This window comes from Cottoperca gobio, chromosome 1, assembly GCF_900634415.1.
Source record: "Cottoperca gobio chromosome 1, fCotGob3.1, whole genome shotgun sequence".
In the NCBI taxonomy this organism is placed as follows: domain Eukaryota; kingdom Metazoa; phylum Chordata; class Actinopteri; order Perciformes; family Bovichtidae; genus Cottoperca; species Cottoperca gobio.
The window spans coordinates 17,095,037-17,115,061 of NC_041355.1; the positions used below are offsets into that span (position 1 = coordinate 17,095,037).

General features: G+C 41.0%; 3 protein-coding genes across 7 annotated transcripts in view; 2 read left to right on the forward strand and 1 right to left on the reverse strand.

The window, feature by feature from the left end:
- Positions 1–1,128: 1,128 nt before the first annotated feature.
- rasd2b (RASD family member 2b) lies at positions 1,129–2,801 on the reverse strand. The gene is given in 4 exon segments (XM_029436543.1): positions 1,129–1,780; positions 1,945–2,005; positions 2,007–2,237; positions 2,239–2,801. Coding segments are annotated over 4 exon segments (1,290 nt in total). The 5' UTR covers positions 2,689–2,801; the 3' UTR covers positions 1,129–1,232.
- A 1,025-nt stretch (positions 2,802–3,826) lies between these two features.
- Positions 3,827–18,368, forward strand: mycbpap (mycbp associated protein). 2 transcript variants are annotated; one of them, XM_029435690.1, is made up of 19 exons: positions 3,827–3,931; positions 5,162–5,208; positions 5,363–5,453; positions 5,596–5,702; positions 5,814–5,997; positions 6,304–6,419; positions 6,542–6,692; positions 7,437–7,555; positions 9,072–9,196; positions 11,919–12,027; positions 12,554–12,746; positions 12,883–13,070; positions 13,491–13,637; positions 14,742–14,840; positions 15,037–15,164; positions 15,300–15,427; positions 15,515–15,654; positions 17,211–17,396; positions 18,183–18,368. In XM_029435690.1, the coding sequence occupies exons 1-19, from the start codon at positions 3,880–3,882 to the stop codon at positions 18,303–18,305; spliced, it is 2,433 nt and encodes an 810-aa protein (XP_029291550.1). In that variant the 5' UTR covers positions 3,827–3,879; the 3' UTR covers positions 18,306–18,368. The 2 variants fall into 2 exon arrangements, with proteins under 2 accessions (XP_029291550.1, XP_029291558.1); XM_029435698.1 differs by having other exon boundaries at positions 3,838–3,931; positions 5,378–5,453.
- A 208-nt stretch (positions 18,369–18,576) lies between these two features.
- epn3b (epsin 3b) overlaps positions 18,577–20,025 on the forward strand; it is a 19,576-nt gene continuing 18,127 nt past the window's right edge. For all 4 annotated transcript variants that reach the window (XM_029442051.1, XM_029442059.1, XM_029442071.1 and 1 more), the window contains exon 1: positions 18,577–18,899. The gene's annotated coding sequence lies outside the window, so the exon portion shown is untranslated. The remainder of the gene's footprint in view (positions 18,900–20,025) is intronic.

Genomic DNA, 20,025 nt, shown 5'->3' on the forward strand with positions numbered 1-20,025 from the left:
ACGCTCGTATAGGTAGGGGTAATGTGAGGCCTGTTGTAAATGTAAAGCCGGAGTGGTCTGAACGCAAAAGCAGTGGCCATGGAAACACATCCACTGTACTTGCAGGACGAGGAGCGAACGACCTTCGCTTAGTGCCGCACACACAGCAGAAACACCCGGCTTGTTCACAGCTATAAAGACATAGATGTGTGCAAGGTGCCTTTATTATTAACGCCAAGCTGTTATTTAAACTGTATGGTGGTAACAATCATTGCAATGCCACTTTGTAACTATATATATATCATCTTATATATATATATATATATATATATATATATATATATATATATATATATATAAGATGATATGAATAGGAATATGTAAAGTGATATGTTTAATAGGAAAATATTGTTAGGTATACTTTTCTGATTTTAATATAATTTGGTTGTTTTGTCTGTAAGTGTCTTATCTGTTTTGTGTGGACAGCAGTAAGAAAAGCTGATGTTCTGCCTCAGCTAATGGGGATCCTATTTAAATGCTAAATAACTTGTATCAATTGATAGTTGACGGGCATGAAGGACCCACTGAGTGACAGGCCTATCTGAATGGTCATCTATAGTAGTAGTGGAAACCTCGACTTTCATCTGATTTTTCAGGATGTGTGGGATTCAGGCGGTGGACTTCTGGCAATCACGACTCCAGGTTAATACACACACACACACACGCACACGCACGTAGGAAGATAAAAAGATGAGTGGGCGAGAGAAAGAAGAAAAAGATAGATTTTCGAATATATGTTATGTAATTGTCAAAGCCTACAATAACAATCAAGTTCATGACTTAACATCCTCCCACCTTCCCCTTCACATCATAGATAGATGGATGGACAGATAGTAGATATATATATATATATATATATATATATATATATATATATATATATATATATATATATATATATATATAGAGAGAGAGAGAGAGAGAGAGAGAGAGAGAGAGAGAGAGAGAGAGAGAGAGAGACAGAAAAAATGTACAGTGTAATAAAGAAAACGAAAAATGGTCTTTTGCAAAGAATTTCGTAGCCTGTCCCACACATGCACACTACACAGCATCTTGTATTAATAAGCAAACCAGGAAGCTATTAAAAAATATTTTATTTTGAAAACATCATCTCAAGTGCATTTAATTAGACAACGATAATGCCTTATATTTACATGAATATCAGTGCTTAATTCATTGTTTTATCCGCTCTGTCACTGAATTTGACATTTTTCCAGTGCTTTGCCCGGCTTTCTTGCAGTATGTGGCCCAATGACTTGTCGGAGATCTGTGCTAAAACTAGGCCGATGGGCCAGCGGGTAAAGGGCGCCGCAGGCATCATTGCGCCCCGGGGTCTGGCTGCTGCCCCTCCCTGGCACACGGCTTGTCCGCATTGCCTGGTACGAACGGAGGGAGAGTTTGCGGTGCTGAGATGGGCCAGTTTCAGTCGGAAGCCCGCCTCGCTTTGCCAACGTTTCGAAGACTTTCTCTAGATTCGTGCTTTCCTTTGCAGACGTTTCAAAATAGGCAGAGTCTTCACCCAGGGCTTGGAGCACCTCTTCCTTAGATATTCCTCTCTCAGACTCCAGGAGATCCACCTTGTTGGCGCAGACCACCAGGGGAACCTGTGGCTGTGCGCATTGCTCTGGCATACAGGATTTGGTTAGCTTGGATTTAGCGGCCAGAATCTCTGTTCGCAGGGCGCACACTTCTTCGAAAGAGCTCCGGTCATCAAGACTGAATACTAAAAGAAAAATGTCTCCTGCAAGGAAAAAAACAGAAAAGCAATTATTTGTATGCATATCGATGCAAGAGGGAGAATTATGCATGCATGTATCACCTGCAATGGTTTTTTTTGTTTAAAAACTTACAAGCAATAGCCTATAACGTGTTTGCAGGACAAATGTTGACTGAGCCAATACGCACCAGTGAGGATAGAGAGCCGCCGCTTGGCTGGGAAATCCCTTTCCCTGGACGCGTCCAGGACAGTCAATTTGGTAGGTTTCTCCGCGGATGCGAAACAGTTTCCTGAGAAAATCCTCGGAGGTGGGATTGTACTCCTCCACAAATCCGTCCCGAAGGTATCTTCTTAGGATGGACGTCTTGCCGACCCGTGGTGCACCAAGAACCACGATGCGCTTACAGTTCTGCGGCTTGGTCGTTGCTTGCTCTTGGCCAATCTGGCGCTGCCGGCTTTGACCGTGGAGAAACAGAGCTGCCTAGCTGATCCAGTGGGGATATCTTGCAAGGATGGCTGCTGTTGGCAGTGGACAGTTGCCGTACGGCTGTCCCTGAGCGCGTCTTCTTCTCTTGTTTCCACTGAGACGAGGCCAATTTAAGTATCCCCAAGCCAGCTTTAATTCCTGATGAACTCAGGTGCTGCGACGCATTTTTGTAAGCCAGTAAGGCTTTGGAGGTCCCGGCGCACTGCCCGTCCATATTATCATGAAACTTGGGATCTTCTATGGTTGAGCAGTTGAGCTGGTGCGCAACAGGGATGGAGGTGGTCTGTGCGCCAGTGGAGATGCTGCCTCTTTCCATCGTTTTATTATGGGTTGAACCCGATGTTCCACGCAACAAAGTAGACAGATTTTGTGATGGCGTTTCATAGGCTTGCTCAAGCTTGTCTCCCGCACAGTGGCTGATGTCAGTTGTCTTTATATAAGCCATCCTCAACCCCGTGTTGCATGCGCGTCATGCTGACTGAGAGGGTTGTTGTGTTCTTCAGGATAACACCGTGTGTTGAGGAAACATAATGTGGGCAATACAACTGAGCATAGACCACATTTTGTTATACTTAGATGATTTCCCCCTGGCATCTTTCTGCAATCCCGTGATTTGAAGTGTGCGTCCTGTAGTATTCCATATGCAATACATTATTGTCATTATTACCTTATAATAAATAATTAATAATAATAATAATAATTAGAATTAATATGTTTGCTCTTACAGTATTAGCCTATATATAATAGGTACATTTAGTAAAGCTATTATAGACCTATGTGTTTTTCGATTTCGTTCTCAAATATGTTATGTTATCGAGGACCTTAAAGCTGTATAGCCTAATATAAGTCAATTCAACATGTATTTGTAGTTGCCTCTTATAGCCCTTTGCCTATATTGCTCCTGGTAACCTTTATTTTTACCTTTTTCTTTTCTTTTTTTCATACAGTAGGTTGGCATATGTGCCTTTTTTGTCTTGTTTATTGTTGTTCCCTTTCTTGCTCGCCACATTGTTTTGGTATGTTTATTGCTTAGGAATGAAGGAAAAAAATACCTTTTTCAAACTTTATTTACACAGTGGAACTTAAAACAAAAAACATGATGCATTACATAATGTGTTCAGTAGTTTAGTGTGTCCAGGCTAGGACATGAAGACAGTAAGGTTGGGTTTCTGTTTAGCAAATGTTCTGTTATGTATATATTACATTTAGCTAATAAAACAATAAGATTGATGACAACCAAATAAAATCAATGCCATTTTCAGTTTCAGTTGAGTATCAAAGTATCTGTTTAAAAAGAGATAAAGGTCTAAAAAGTCTGACTAAAGGTGCAGTCCCACAAAAGATGAGTTGAAGTTTCATCTGTGTGCTGACTGAACATTTAATTTGTTCTTTTTTTATTTTACAATTCCTGAATGAAGTGGATAACACCTGTGCAATATTTCCAGAGACAGAAACAAGATACAAAAAGAAGAAACTCTTTCGTTGCTCCGTTGTTTCAAGGCATCATGGTTGCCATGGTTACCCCTAGAGAAAACATACTTGTCGCTAAAGCGCCGCGCTAGCTTGGTTAGCACTGCTAGCTAACTAACGCTACATAAGTTGTCCGTGACTATTACTTTTACGCTAGTGAGACGAAATGAGCCGCGGTGAGTCACCGAAGCAGGAGTTCAGACCTCTAAGTCACGCAGGTCAGCTAAGTTACAACCTTCTGTGTCATTGTTTCACCTCTGTCCGTGTCTCTGTAACTGAAGGCTAGCTAAGCAATTGTAGCACTACGACACCCTCACCTGCTTGAGGAGCTTCACTGTATATCATACTCTACCACTGCGTGTATGAAACTTAGCTTCTGCTTCTGCAGTGTTAGAATAAGCACTCAGACATGTTACTTGAGTAAAAGCAGTGATACCCCAGTGTAGATAGCCTACTCCTTTATGAGTAAAAGTCCTGCCTTCAAAAATGTAACTTTACTCTGTCCAACACTATTAGCATCACGTTATAGTTTAACCTACTTTAGTATCAGAACTAGTATTCTGCTTCCTTTTTTATCAACGGCCAAACATATGTTATTGGATTATGATTATTAATGCATTAATCACTGTAGTTTTATCTGATCCTCACCTATAATATTATTTCAAATGTATTTGTTGATTATATATATTATTTTGATTAAACTTGATCTGCAAAGTAACTAGTAAAGTTATATAATGAATGTAGTATGAGTAAAGTAGATTATTTCTCACTTAAAAGTAGTGGAGTCGAAGTTTGAAGTAGCATAAATGGAAATAGTATACAGTACTTTTGTAAATATACTTAGTTTGCTTTCCTGTTGTTATGGAGTTACAGTGAAAATATAATATCTGATGCCTTGAATGGGAGGAAGAAGTACATAAAACATTTTAGCCATAAAGTAAGTTAGTATCATGAGCTTTTGATAGATTAATTTAACATATAAAAGTGCCGCAGACATTTCTGTCGTCAGGCCCAGGGGCATTCTGCCTCTGGCAAAGCAAAGCACTTATCTGAAAAAACTGCAGAAGTAAAGCAAAACACTTTCAAAAGCCAAGGATTGTTCATTGTTGTTGTGGCCATGGAAACTATAATCAGGCGCTGTTGGATAAAGAGAAATTAACAGAATTGCATAACCATGTCAGTGTTCCAGGGCAATCTCCTTGTGTTCGTGTTAGTGAGCCCTGAAGCACACAATTTAGTAAAGCCACTTTTCACTTTTTAAAATGTTAGAATGAGGAAATCACTAATAACCAACATGAACCATTATAATTGGTGTGAGTAGAGATTACCAAGAGACTATGAACTATGAGAGCGCTCAGATTGACATAACATAGCATTACTCAAACACACACAAACTGTTGCCACTTAATAATCTATTTCTCTGCTCTCTCTGATCTCTACACTTAAAGGTGGGGGTATCCAGGCTCTGGCCATTCCACCACGGGACCTCAATAAAGTAAACCCTCTTCATCCATATACAGTATCTACCAATAGTTGGAAAATGACTTTGTTCCCTCATAAATATACAAATGATATTTGTGTGGCACCAAGGTCATTTAAAAGCAGTTATATATGTAACTATGTAACTGAGAACATGATTATGACTGCAGATTCATATACCAAAGCCACCAGATGCTGTGCGAGGGCCAGTGGTTCATCCAGTGAGTCTGGACGCTGACTCTCAACCTCTGGACTACACAGGTTAGTCACATTCCTTTGCCCCCATGGACAATAACATACTGTCCAGTTTCCTGTAGCTAAAAATAGATGTCATCCTATTGAAAATATGCATCCATAAGGCTAAAAGGAGAGTTTATTTCTGTCCCCATATTTCTCTTTTCAGGAGGAGAAGGGCTTCAGTTTGATGACCAAGGGATGATTCTTCCACACAGCATTCTGGGTAGTTTAGAGGATTTCAGAAGTTATCTGGAGGCCAAAGGGGAGACAGAGGTAAATTCTGAAAAGAAAAAAACATGAACATGAACACGTGAGAGAAAGAAAAAAATTGACTGAGCTGCGTTAGTCACCTCTGGTTCCTTCTCTCCTTCCTCCACTGTCCAGTTGGTGAAGCGAGTACCAAAGTCCAGGAGATATGCTCCATCTGAGACCCCAGGGAGGGATCATTCTCAGACTGTGGAGGATGGACGTGGGATTCCTTCAGCCCACAGTAACATTCAGAGTAATGCCCTGCAGCACTGGCATACACATATGGCGCAGCGCAGACGGCAGCAGGACTTCTTACGTGGTGAGCTGATTATCGTGAACAGCAAGATGTCAAATTTGCATCAACATTACAGCCTGTATACAACTGCAGGGACGTGAGAGAAGCCACAATAAACTCACTTACCTGTATTTTTATTAACATTAACAATCATTTATATACAAAGAAGTTTACGAATGAACCAATCTCATACATGCATATTCTCAAATGAGGTTTCTCCGTTTAATATTACTGAAGTCATTTACAAAATATCTATACACTTCTTATCTCTGTCTGTCAATCTCTTTATTCATCTATTCATCAACTGTTGCTCTTTTCAACTCTTTCCAGACATGCTCGACAGGCCAGTCGAAAACTTACTGATGAACCAAGCTAACCGTTTCAGAGAAACTCAGGAGAAGAGGGAATATCTCAACCAAGTCATGCCTCTCATCCACTCTGGATATGTATGACACACATTTGCTTTGCTTTGAGAGTCATCTGTCAGAATCATATCACGTATTTGTTAACTGATTTAATTTTCTCTGCAGCTTCTGCGTTCATGTGTGTCTTTACTTCTATGTCTTAGGGTTACCGTGTGGGCAGTGAGTTTTGGAGTCTCCCCCAGCGTTATGGAGATGAAATGAGTGGCATCGCAGCTACTCTGACTCAGACCGAGCAGGGCAGACGGGAGCCCGTCACACACATAGGACTACCAAGAATCATACGCCAGGAATCAGGTACACACAGAAACCTACACTGTGTCCCAAACAATGTTTTTCTCAGCCCAGAATTGTTTTCTTCTTCTGATTGTGCATTCATATGAAATCCAGTGGTGTCCTGATTTTTTTTTTAATGTAATTACATTTAACCTGTCCACTTCTCCCTCTGATGACATATTTTTGATAACAACATTTGGCATAAAGGGCAATCCCAACACATCCTAAAATAAGCCCAGTAAAGGCAAATAAAGAAAACTATAATTATGCCTTCACCAACCAGTCAAGTTGCTGTTTACAACCATGTCTGTCCATGTGTAAAATTGGCATAATTGGAATATGAACTCTTGACTTATGGCCAAAAACGTGTTTTGTGAGGTCACATTGAAAAAAACCTTTCATCCACAACTGTCGTTAGATGTATAACTAGAAAAGACGAAGAAGAGCCTCTTTTTTGGGCGACTACTCTAAAATCAGAATAAGAAATCCTTCATTCGTCCCAACAGTAAAAAGAAAGTGCATATGAAAGACAAAATAAAACAAGTTGGCTAACATATTAAATACGAGAAGCAAAGACACATGTAATGAAATAAAATAAATAAACAACCATGGTAGGAATAAGTAGCAGCAGAATAAAAGTAAGTGAAATAGCAGCCAGTAGTAGTAAATATAAAAGTATATATTGCACATGAGCACAACAGTGGTTTTACAAACAGTAACTGAGAGTAACTGTATTCTCACTGTGGAAAATGTTTGATACTCCAGGTATGATTTGTGCTGAGACTCTGCGTCCAGCCTCCCAAACGTGGGACCAGAGCAGATACCTGCAGCACCAGTGCCATACGCTCGGAGAGCTTCTCCAGGACATGGACGTCAAAAAGCCGGTAACACAACATACAAACTATAACACCTTTATCACAGGCCGCTGCTCCCTCTGATTCTTTTAAACTCATAACATTTCCTAATAATTTGGAAAAAGGGTTGAAAAGGTCAAAGGTTTTTAGCTAGAGATAGACCAATAAACAGGCCGAGCCAATTGCAGTGATACATCAGCGTCAGCGTTTATTTTGGCTGATAAGTAACAAGAATTTGCATGTACAGAATAGTTTGTTTGAGCTCGACATTGATACTGAAAGTGTGAACTGGACCTAAACAATATATTTAGTATATATGTACACTGTCTGGGTGTCCAGATTTGAGTTATGACTCAAATTGCTGCACTTGCATGCAGGCACACGGGCATGAACACACGTACGCAAAACAGTTTTACATACTGCTGTGCCATTATGTGATGATATATTTTATTACCTGTAAAATGTACATTCAGTACACACACACATAATGAGATGAATGAGGCACTCATGTTCACATTAAGTACAGTTATGAAATCTGCAGCGTGTCCAGTCATATAGTAGCACTGTAGAGATCTGTGGAGTGTCACACACACACGCACATCTGTGTCCGTGACTTAAGAGAAAATGGTAGCAGTGTGTTCTGTCGCGCTGGTGGCTAATGTGATGCTGAGGTGTTTTGGGCTCTGAAGTAGCTCTCGACAAACACACAGGCAGTAACATATTGTCCTGTCTGCAGCTGACGTGTCCAAGGCTTCGTGACATAGAGAGAGAGAGATAATAGGGACAGCGAGTGGTTATTAAGCGAAAAAAGAAGAGAGAGGAAGGTAAGTAAGAGGGGAGGAAGAAAATCAAGCCTCCGTTGTTACTTCATTTGCTGAAAAGTTTGAACTTCAGGAGGAGGGGGAGAACAATAGATTGCATTTGCTTTGTTTGTGTTAGTTGATGGCAACGCTTGTGTTTTGTTCCTACAAGTTTCTGATGCCGATGGAGGTTGTTTGATGGAAGAGAAATCCTCTCCTTTTCAGACACACGTCCAGCAAGATTCTGGATTTTTCTTTTTTTAACAGTGGAAAAATTATTAGCTGATTAATTTTGGAGCGGTGGAAAATTAATCAACAATTTGAGGAATTTTTGAGAAATTCTGATTAAAACATTTTGGCTGGCTAATTTATAGTAAAACTTCATAGTGGACAAACTATGTAACGGTGACAGTTTCTTAAATTAAACATTGTCATTTTACAAATAGGAATATAAATGTTTCACAGTTGAGTCGCAAGAGTTTGAAGGACGGTGTATGTGCACATTGATAACCTTTCATTCAGCCTTTGACAACCGGACAATTCCACACACCTCGTCCTGTCATATTGAAGGTTTCATCATTTTGTTCTCTCTGGCTGCACTTCCTGTGTGTGAGTGGACAGGACATACATATCCTGAAAAAGACTTTGGGTATTATGTTTCAATAACAGGATTTGGAATGGTAAATGGGGCATACAAAGCCGACTGCTTCCTTCACAACCACCACTCTGTGTCACTTTTATTGCAGGAGATTACCGGGCTGGAGGTTATTGGCTCCGGCAAGCCGTTCACTTTTGTCACAGTGTGTCACGGTCCCTTACTGGAGAAGGAGGAAGAGGAGACAGAGCACAAGAAGATGAAGAAGGAGAACCTGTAAGCTGTGCTTTACTGATTTATTAGACATGTGACATACTTTCTAACTTCTCCCACTTTTTCTCAGCTGAATATGTCAGAATCAGGCCAACAGTGTTGCCCTATAGCAGGGGTCGGGGACCTATGGCTCTTTCGATGACGAGATATGGCTCGCAGACAATTTTGAGCTGACATTTTTAAACATGATTAACAAGTAATATATGATTATACTGTGTCATTTAAAGTAAAACATTTAGCAGCGGATTTTGTTTTAGTTCCTCCGCTCCGTCTCTGACTGTAACTGTGTGCGCACGTGTGTGTGTGTGTGTGCGTGTGTGTATGTGTGTGTAGGGGGCGGAGCCCTGCCCTTTGCGAAACAGCAGAGGAGAAACTGCACAAAGCAAGCAGTCCAGGGGTGTCAAACTCAATCACAGAGAGGGCCAATATTAAGGCATCAGTTTCGGGGGTGAAGCTTGGAAACTGCAGCGCTCACAGAGTCACACTTTGCTTTGAGTGTGTCGTTACACTGGAGCTCAATCAGCTCCATTTGGATGTTCACATGTGCTGTTTCCACGTCAACTGCAAACGGATTGCTGAGCAGTTCATGCGCAGTCGGGAACACAGCGGTGGAGATGTTTGTCAGTGTTTGGAAACAAGTAGCTACCAAAGTTTCCTTCTGCATCAGAGTCTCCCACAGGCAGCTCGTCATCATACATGTCTGTGATCACACGGCCCTGAAGCTGCAGGTTTAACAGTGAGATGCTTCGTTATGTCGCACAAACAGTCCAGCTCACATCGTCCCAGAGATCTGTGGTGTGTTTCCCTTTGCTTCCAAAAACGGGCAAATTTTCTCTCGCAACTCGAAAAATCTATTCAGCACTTTCCCTCGACTCCATCGCATCGCCATGTTCAGAATGTATCTCCTCAGGAAAAGACTTACATTGACAGTTTCCTGTCTGTGTTACGGTGCTTATTACATGTTCCATCTCCAGAGCATCCTGGTGCTCTTTTCATCACATCGCAGGCTGTCTGTCGTTGGACCCGTCAGTTTGTCCCGGGGCAGTTTAATTTCTAACACATTTAAATACTTCCTCTAATATGTATTTTCCCGTGGTTGTGCCATGAATTGATTTAATTACCGAAACCAGCGGGCCAGTTATGATAGACATATGATATTTTCTCACGGCCGGATATAATTGTGGCCTTGACAATGGTAGGGAAAACACTGATAGCGCTTTTAGTACTCAGAGACGTGATATACTTAAAACTCAACTTTATTAAATATATGGCTCTTCAATTGCTTCAATAATTGTACAGTTTTCACATGTACACCTAAATGTACAAAAGAAGAGTGGTAAGGACATGTACACAATATGCAATATCCAGAAAAAAGGCCAATCTTAACGTCATCTTAATTTCATACTATTTATATGCCTGTGTTTCACAACAGGCTCGTAAGCAGCTCATAAGCCTGTTATGGTCGTACGGAGGTCGGATCTATCTAGTAGCAACTCTTTACCCGTTTCACGTAAGTCTCGTTACGACATCGTAACTTCCATGAACATCTGGTAAGTGTTCCGGCTACTATAGGCAGCCGTGAGACGCTCAATATACAGACTATACTTTATAAACCAGCGCTGTCCTCTGGTCTGTTTGTTAGCTAATAGCTAATGCTTTATATACAGCCTCATAATAAATGACGTTTGACATCAGACACAACGATAGAACCTCAACCGCAGAAAGTTCGAGAAAGAATCAAGTTATCAAGCTTTCCAGACGTCGATGTGTCCAAGTAGAGAAATAATTGAATATTTAGGGATCGAGCAATTTGTGGACAACTAGTCGGGTTCATAACAATTCAAGGAAGCCAAGCTATCGACTCGCTAGCAAGCTATCGATAGCTTGCGATCTATTTACGTTTGAGGATAATGTTACGTTTTGTTATGATGTATTTACTATATATTGATAATTTCTATGAACTATAGTAAAATGTATATACCTGTCTGTGTTCTGTTGCCTGTTGCTGTGTTTCTCTGCCGAATCCAGATTCACCGTCACCATCATCCACATGTTCGCTTCCGTCTGTGTCTCTATCTTGAATACTGTGTCTCTCGCTGCTCTGTTTCCACCACGTTAAACTCGCCCGCATGATCTAAATCCACGACACCGGCATCCTCTTCAATAAACTCCTCTTCTTGAAGGTGCAACGAGTCTATTGACGACTCACTGTCACTCGATTCTGTCGAAATATCCGAGCTAGAGTCCGACATCGCCACGTCTGCCGCTCCTGCCGCTCCTGCCGTGCTGTCTGTGTATTCAACTGGTGGACTGTATTCTACTTGTGACGTCAGAACACGGTGTCGGGTGTTTCCGGTAGCGGCAATGTAAACATCGGTGGTCGACATACTAAATCATGATTTATTAAATACTGCGATCATTGTGTCATAAATAACACATAATTTTACACCACAAATAGCATTTACTATCATCAGTAGAAATTCATGTTTATCATTTCGTAGGCCCTTTAAGGTTTTTTTATTAGTACCCAAGAGTACATTTGTTGTGCAGACGGGAGATTTAGCATTCCAGAGTTAAAACAAGACGTTACAGCGATACACATTCAGAGGACATCAAAACAAATACATGAAAACAAGTGTCATCTAGTAGTAAAGGTCAAGGCTCAGTGTGCTTTCAAGGTTGGAACCCCAGAGTGGTACAACTGCTGTGTCACTGTCTTCCACAGTGATCCGCTGGCACAGTATGATGATGTTCGTTCAGATGCTCTGCACATTCCTGCCTTGAGGTTCTGTGGTCAGCTTGCTAGCTGGACTGGAAACTCCCCCACTAACAAGGTACAGAACGGCCTTTCCACAGTAGGTTGGTCGGCATGTATGAACTTCAAACAATGACTTATTACTTACCTCAAAGAAAACCAGGCTCACAGTACTGACATGCTTTTATTTCCTATTTCCCCGGTTGCAGAGTCTTTATAATATCCATTTCTAAAGCATTAATTCCATCAGTACTTTGCCTGTCTCCTCGAACGATGTTGAGCTACCATTAATCCAAATTCAACACTAGGTTTTCCAGAATGTTATCATTAAAACTCCCTACAGCTGTCCGATCATAGTTAGGCTTTTAATGTGAAAGAGCATCAGGAAGTGTAGCAGCAGAGTGGTGAGTATAACATGACAGCTGTTGCACTGATGGAATTAGTGCTATAAAATGGACATTATATGTTGTAGTACGATACAAGTCATTTCACCTAACTCAATGTTTTTCTACCTGGCCTTTGCTTTATTAGAGAATAGCTTTTGCTGTTATTAGAGACCCAGACATTATTTGAATACACCTTCTCACTCTCCAACACTTGATCAGGGAGAAATAGGTATTAATGCCACGATAGTCTTTGAGGCTCTGACTGGAGAAAGAGCGTCTTCCCACCTGGAGCTGCAAAATGAAGGCAGCACAGCCATCTTCTACAGCTGGCAGCAGCTTCTCGTGCCACGCAGCTTTCCTAACCTGCGATCGCGAACAAAGAGTCTGCACTTCTACTTCAACTCCTCCACTGGTAAACACGAACAAAACCAGACACCTGCTGACTAGCCCCTCATCACAGGCTGTTTGTCCCTGTTTCAGCCCATCATACTGTATCTTTCAACCAGTACTCAATGCACCTTCCTGTTTTCAATTTTGCTTCCATCCAGGCGTGATCTGTCCAGGTGACACCAAGCGGGTAGAGTTCATATTTAAGTCAGGGGAGCCAGGCATCAAAACTGAACTATGGCAGCTCAACACCCACCCTTTGCTGCTGCGAGGAGCCACCATGCTGGTCACATTGAGAGGAGTGGCTCTCTATCAGGACAAAACCGCAGACCAGAGGCTTTTCTTACAGGTAGTGTACAATTAAAGTGTGTGTCTGAAAGTAGACCTGCAACGAAAATGCAAAACTGGCAGAAAATGCTATTTTCAGCCTCTCAAATTTGGAGAGTTCCTGATTTTCTCTGTTTTGTATCATATACAAGTGAATATCTTTGGGTTTTATACTAGCAAAACAACACATTTTAAGACATCGCCTCTTTATGAAACGGGAATGGACATTTTTCATAATTTTCTGACATTTTATAGACCAAACGATTCATCTGTAAATCTAGAAAATCAACCGCATTTTCATCGATAATGAAAATAATTGTTAGTTGCTGCCCTATCTGAAAGTGAGACAGAAAATGACATGGACAGATGGCACTAAGGTTTTCATGAACAGAAACCCATCTGGGTTTTTTTGTCTGTGTTTCTGTTGTGTGTGCACGAGCAGACAAAGCTGGAAAAGATAGTGAAGGTAAAACTGTGTCGGTCGATTGTGTATGAGGTGCTGCGGGGGGTCTGCACCCCAGAGAGACCCAGCTCTCCTGTAGAACTCTACGTCACTGAAGAGCAAGAGTTTTCACGCCAAAACCCCAAGGTAAATCCTACAAGTGGAAGCAATTTCCTTTAAAGAATCTCACAATTTCTTAGTGATCAGTACTGTTGCTTCTATGATGTGAAAAATAGGTTATGTTGGCATGGCAGTGTAATAAGAATCTTTAACTGGGTTAATTATAAGGCTGATTTAGCTAATTAGATTGGTATAGTGAATATAGAGCATGGCTGTCTTAAAGGTCCCTTTAGCTTTATTAGACAATAGCAAAATACATGGGAGGGAATGATTAATAACAACATTGGAAACCACACATGAAGAGGGAATATTATCTCTTATGATGGACCATCTAATTGGGATAAATTGAGGGCTTTTCCTTTAAAGTCACATCTGTCACTACTAAATACTACGATAACAGCTTTCTTTAATATTCACGTGGGCACATTTCTTCTAAAGATTATGACGTGCATCATAGTTGTTGGAGGAAGATAACTATCAGTAGTGATTATCATCCTGTTTCTCTTCATGAGATTCCTTGGTCACTTGTTTATACCAAGGGGCATAAAGGACGTATAAAAAGTGAAGCCAATGTTGAAGTGCCTTAAACCTGCATTATGTCTAATGGCCAGCAGGGGGCGACTCCACTGGTTGCAAAAAGAAGTCAGATTGTAGAGAAGTCTATGAGAAAATGACCCGACTTCTCACTTGATTGATTAGCTCAGTAAACATTTTTTCTAAAGAGTTTATGGTCTTGCTAATTTCAAATCGTCTTCAATACAGCATGATGTTAATTTACTAAAAGATGGTCGTATTTAGAGTAAAAAAGATGATAAAGCAGGGTATTCTTTAGGACGTGGCTAGCTTGTGATTGACAGGTCGCTACCACTGTGTTGTCTGGTTTGGAGTTTGGAGTCTGTGTTTTCGTCTAAGAACTTTAACCATTTCACAGCGTGTTTTCTGTTCAGGAAAGTTAATTGTTACATTTTGGTCAAGAATGTCAAGATGGCGATGACCAAAATGGCCAACTCGAGGCTCCAAAACCATAGTCTACAAACCTATGGCCGATGTCACAGTGACAATGTCCACTTCTTATTTACAGTCTATGGTTTATACTCCTTACATAAATTACTGCTCCTTACGTTGTTTCAGTTGCAGTACCTTCATCAACCAGTGGAGGACCTAAAGAAACTGTTTCAAGAAGTGCATCCAGGACGCAGCTGGGACCTCTCTGTCCATACACTGCGACAGGTAGAGACATTATGTGATTTGTTGGTGCATGATAATCCTTGTTTAGCACATTTAGCAGTACATTTTGCAAGTTGATCCAAGGTGATAGTTTCAAGGACCTCTTTGAATGCACTGCGCACCCTTCTGTAAAACGTTATACTATGATGATGCATCTAAAACATAACATATTTGTCCATTCATCTGTTCGCTACTTAAGGTCGTGCTTTCTCTGCCTGAGCAAGAGTCAGTGCAAGAAAAGAGTCTGGCCCAGCTCAACGCTCTGCTTCTGCAGCTTTCTGAACCTTCTTTACTGAAACAGCACCAGCTGACTGCAGCAGCTATAGGGTGAGGCATAAACACATGAGTCATGTAGCATCTCTATCATAGCCTCTTGGCTCCGTCACACACACGCCCACGATCCACACCTCCACACAGTGTGGTAAGCCTACAGGTTATGGTGGTGTGTGGTGCCCCCTGCAGGCAGCAGCTGTGGATGAAACTCCTTCACATGATGGCTGTTGAGGCCGTGTGGCTCAGAAACCTGCTGGGCCTTCCAGAGAAAGTCACATGGATCGATATAAAGGAGGAATCCCCAATCTCTGATGCTGGTGAGACTCACAGACCTTCACCCGGACATGGGTTGATGAATATTGGTGAAGATTCATGAGGTTTACTACTTTGTTATGTCATCGCAGACATGGCTGATAACAAAGATGAGAAGAGTGAGAAAAAGGGGAAAGCGGCTGCAAAAGAGGAGAAGAATGGAGCTAAGTCCAGATTTAAAGATGACAACAAAAGGGAGTCCAAGTCAGTAACAACTGAAAAATCAGTGCAGGTGAGGGGAGAGAAAGTATATGTGTTTGTGTGGCTTGTCAATACGATAAAATGTGTTACCGCTGAGTGGCAGCAGATTCAAAATGAGTTTTAATTATGAGCATGAATAAGGTATCAAGACACAGCCCTTCAGTAGGCTTTCAACTGACCCAACCACGGGTCACCTGTCCCACTTCAAGCAAGCTGTCAGTGTATATATATATATATATATATATATTATTCTGTTGGCTGGTTTTCTGAAACAATGTATTTCATGTCATGTGTGTTCTCCATAACATTAAAAGGGTTTGTTTAATTTATAAGAGTACCACCTGTGCCTCCAAATTCAACTTTGTAACTATTTCTGTATGAATCATTTTTAGTGTTCTTGTTTGCGATATACCGGTATCAACGATAACGTGATATTTAAAAAATCAAATAATATCCCGTAATTAATGCCTATAATAATTCATTTCCGTTTCTTGTAACGGTGTAATTAATTTGCCAAAGAAAAGAGATGATGATTTTGACTGATAGCATTATTTATTAAAAAATAATTAAAATAAATCCAGATATTCAGATAATAGTGTTGAATGATTTTGGCCACGATAATCTTGTAGTAGAAATGTGATATTGTAACAGCCCTATTACCTTGTGTGTCTGTGTGTGTGTGTGTGTACATGGTTTATGTACACACACACACACACACACACACACACACACACACACACACACACACACACACACACACACACACACACACTCACACACACACACAGTTTATCCAGTGTTTTGTCACCCAGAGAAGTCATTATAGTAGCTCAGTAATAGAATATTGTTGTGACCATTCATGTTTATGCATTATGACTGTTCGAGTGAGACAACAAGCAAAAACTTTCACTTACTTTCTATCCGTTTCAATGCCGATGATTGTTTTCCTTCACCCATTCTCATTATACCCAGACACTTTGCATCACCCTATTCAGAAATCTGAATTTTCCCAACTTTTGGTCGTCCGCACTGGAATCCACAGCCTTAATAAGGACGCTGACTGTGTTGACGATTGCTGGTGGCTCAGTTGGTCGTCACATAAACTAAGTTCTGGTTTTGAATCTGCCCCGGGACTTGTTACATCTCTCTCCTAATGGTTTGTGTCTCCATTATCGGTAGTATTACATTTAGAAACAGACTAGAGATGCAATCTTTTCTGTATGTGTGTGTATTTTGCTGAGTGATTTTCTCCCCTGTGTGATGGTTGAGTCATAGGTAAGGTACAGCCTATTACTCACAGGGTACCATGGTAACAGCACACTGTGTGAAAACGTGCACCTGCTCTCCAACTGTTTGACAGGGTGTGAATCAATAGCACCTGGACCAATCCAAGCCATCTGTGGTGCACACGCAGCTATACGCTACCCCAAACAGTACATGACATCTAATGTATTACTCACCATGAAATATGTGGCAGGTTGTTTTTCATGACGTAAGATGCGTACAACCACCTGCCAACTTGTTGATGAAATTCGACCATCATATATCAGTAACTTATGTCTGTCTATCTGTCCGTCCTATTTACAGGACAGCAAAAAGAAGGGGAAAAGAAGGGAGGTGGAGGAAGTGGTGAAACGCACTGAGGAAAAGCAAGGGAAGGAATCGCCCTCGCTGACTGATACCCCTTCAGAAGCCGTCAGTCAACAACCTCTCGATGACCAAAATGTAGATCCGGAGGCGATGGACATTTACACAAGGCTCCTGCACAGAAAGGCAAGTCTTTTAATTATCTCACAGTTTTTTATCTTAAAGGGGCGCACACACTAAGTTCAGCGTAGTCGTCATGAGAGACACTACTCAACCTGTGAGTTATATAATATCTGCTTCTGAAGGTTATCTAAGGTCAAGACTTAAGATGGGTTTCCCCAACAAGGATTCATTTAATCTAAAATAGTAAATCCAGATTTAATTTTAAGCAGATCTCTTTTGCACAATAAAAAAACAGTTTAGTGAATCAAAGTTTATTGATCTAAACCAAAATTGAATTGAGTTTAATTAATATGAAGACGCCAAATTAAAATAAATACATACATATGCGTGCCGTCAGAACCTAGTAAGTAGATTAACTTCCGGCTGCTCTGTAATCCTTAACAAAATGTTACATTGTTTGCTAGCTAACTGAAAAGTCAGACACTCACAATGGCTCGGCAGAGAAGCTCTAATTTCTCATCTTCTGGGAAAATCCTGTGGCGGGAGTTGGAGCAGTGGTAACCTCCATAACTCCAAGTTTAAAGTTTATAGTGGATTACTGGAATTTACATTGGAGTTCAGAGTTTATACATTAGATTTAGGTTAAGACTAAAAACTAACCTGACGTTTAAAGAGAGATGTAAATGTAATCTTTCTAAAAATGTGAAGCTAGTTTTTAAGTGTGTAGTAACATGAGGTATGGGGTTTGAAATGTGGGCATGTAGGAAGAGGTTGTCTAACACTAAATCACTTGAGTAAGATTTCCCATGGTACATTCTGTGAATACTTGTGTATTTATCTATCTGGCAGGTGTATGCTCTGATGGAAGACCTGGTGGACAACCTGTGTGACCTGATGGATGAGCTTAATGACGGAGATGAGCCGGACACTATTAGCACGCAGGCAGACACAGAAGTGTACAACCAAATGTAATAGAAACGTGTCACATACATAAGGATTGTTGCGAAATAAATAAACCTTTTATTTTTTATGGCACAGCAGGTGTGGAGTAACATTCATTCTGTGTGATTCACACTGTCACACTCACATCATCGGAAGATAGTACCGCTGACTGCAAACGACGCGCCCCCGTCCCTGCCTCTCTTTTACGCACGCCATTGTGATTGTGTGCTATGCGTGCGTGGCCTGCCGGTGCCGTATGCGTGTGTGGATGTCGCTGCCAGAGAGAGAGAGAGAGAGAGAGAGAGAGAGAGTGAGTGAGAGAGTGAGTGAGCCGTGTGCTGTGGCTTATCCTTGTCCTATGCGGATTTCACTACTGACTGCCTGCCCGAGCGGCTCGCATCTTCCAGGGTAGGCCGGGGTTTGTAGACGCTGGCTTTCCCATTCAAGAGAACACTCACTGGTCTCCTCCTCTCTCACGTTTGCCGGATATTGGAGCGGAGGGGATAACTGTGGTTGCCCTGCTTAGCCGATCCCAGCGGAGGGGTTATTTACGGGACTTGGAGAGGAGATAGTGGAGAGGCGAGGATGCTCAGTGGACAAGCCGAGAGACGAGCAATGGGCAAGGTAAGCGGCTTGTTGGAATGACCGGGGGTGAGTTGTGTGGCAATATTTTTCCTTATAAGTGGGTTATATATACATGCAATCTACAATATATAAAGCTGTGCTGGCAAACTAAATTTAACAGACAACCTCAGTTGGCCTTGCACCGGAATATGTGCTACACATGGCAGCCCGCACAGTGAATCCACCGCAACAGTGTGTGTGTGTGTGTGTGTGTGTGTGTGTGTGTGTGTTACGGTGACGGAGGGGAGGTTGGGTAATGCATTATGCAGACCCACCATGGGCGCCCACCTCGTATCCAGCGTCACCTGAAATATACAGTACACCTGCTGTCACAGCACGCATGCGCGTCAATAAATGTGGACGACGGGGTGACGTACATTCTGTGTTATGAGCATGTTGACGCATCAGTTCGTAAACTTAATCACACTCACTCACTTATTTATTTACTTACTCATTTGGATGTTTTAGGCAGAGTGATCAAGGTGTAGTATTTGAAGTATAATTGGTACTGTGCTATTGAAATTATAGTACCTACAGCAGAGGTGGAATTTAACTAAGTGCATTTACTCAAGTGCTGTATTTAAATTTTGAGGTATTTGTATTTTACTTGATCCTTGAGCAAGGAATATTGCACTTTTTACCCCACTACATTTCTCTGACAGCTTTGGTTAAGAGTTACTTTAACATTTAAGATTTTTGCACATAGAAATGATGAATAGTTTGATTATAGGATTCTTTTATACAAATACATTTCATGATTCCAACTTCTCAAATGTAGAAATGTATGTAGCCTACGTTTTGGACCAAACAAACACAGTGATGGTGTCACTTTGGACTCTGGGTAATTGTGACGGTATTTTTCACTATTCGCAAACAATCAAGCAAAAATAATCAGCAGATTAATCCATAATGAAACTATTCATTAGTTGCAGACCAAATAGTTCAAACATGATCTCAACCTTAACCAACTACAACAGTAAAATCCTGCTTTTACATTAATTCACAAGTAATAGTTATCTAATGAATATAAACGGTAATAGTCACAGGGGACTTTTTTCTACACTGAATACTGGTTATATAAGTTTATTTTCCTGATACTTACTTACATCATTTTACAATTTTCAAT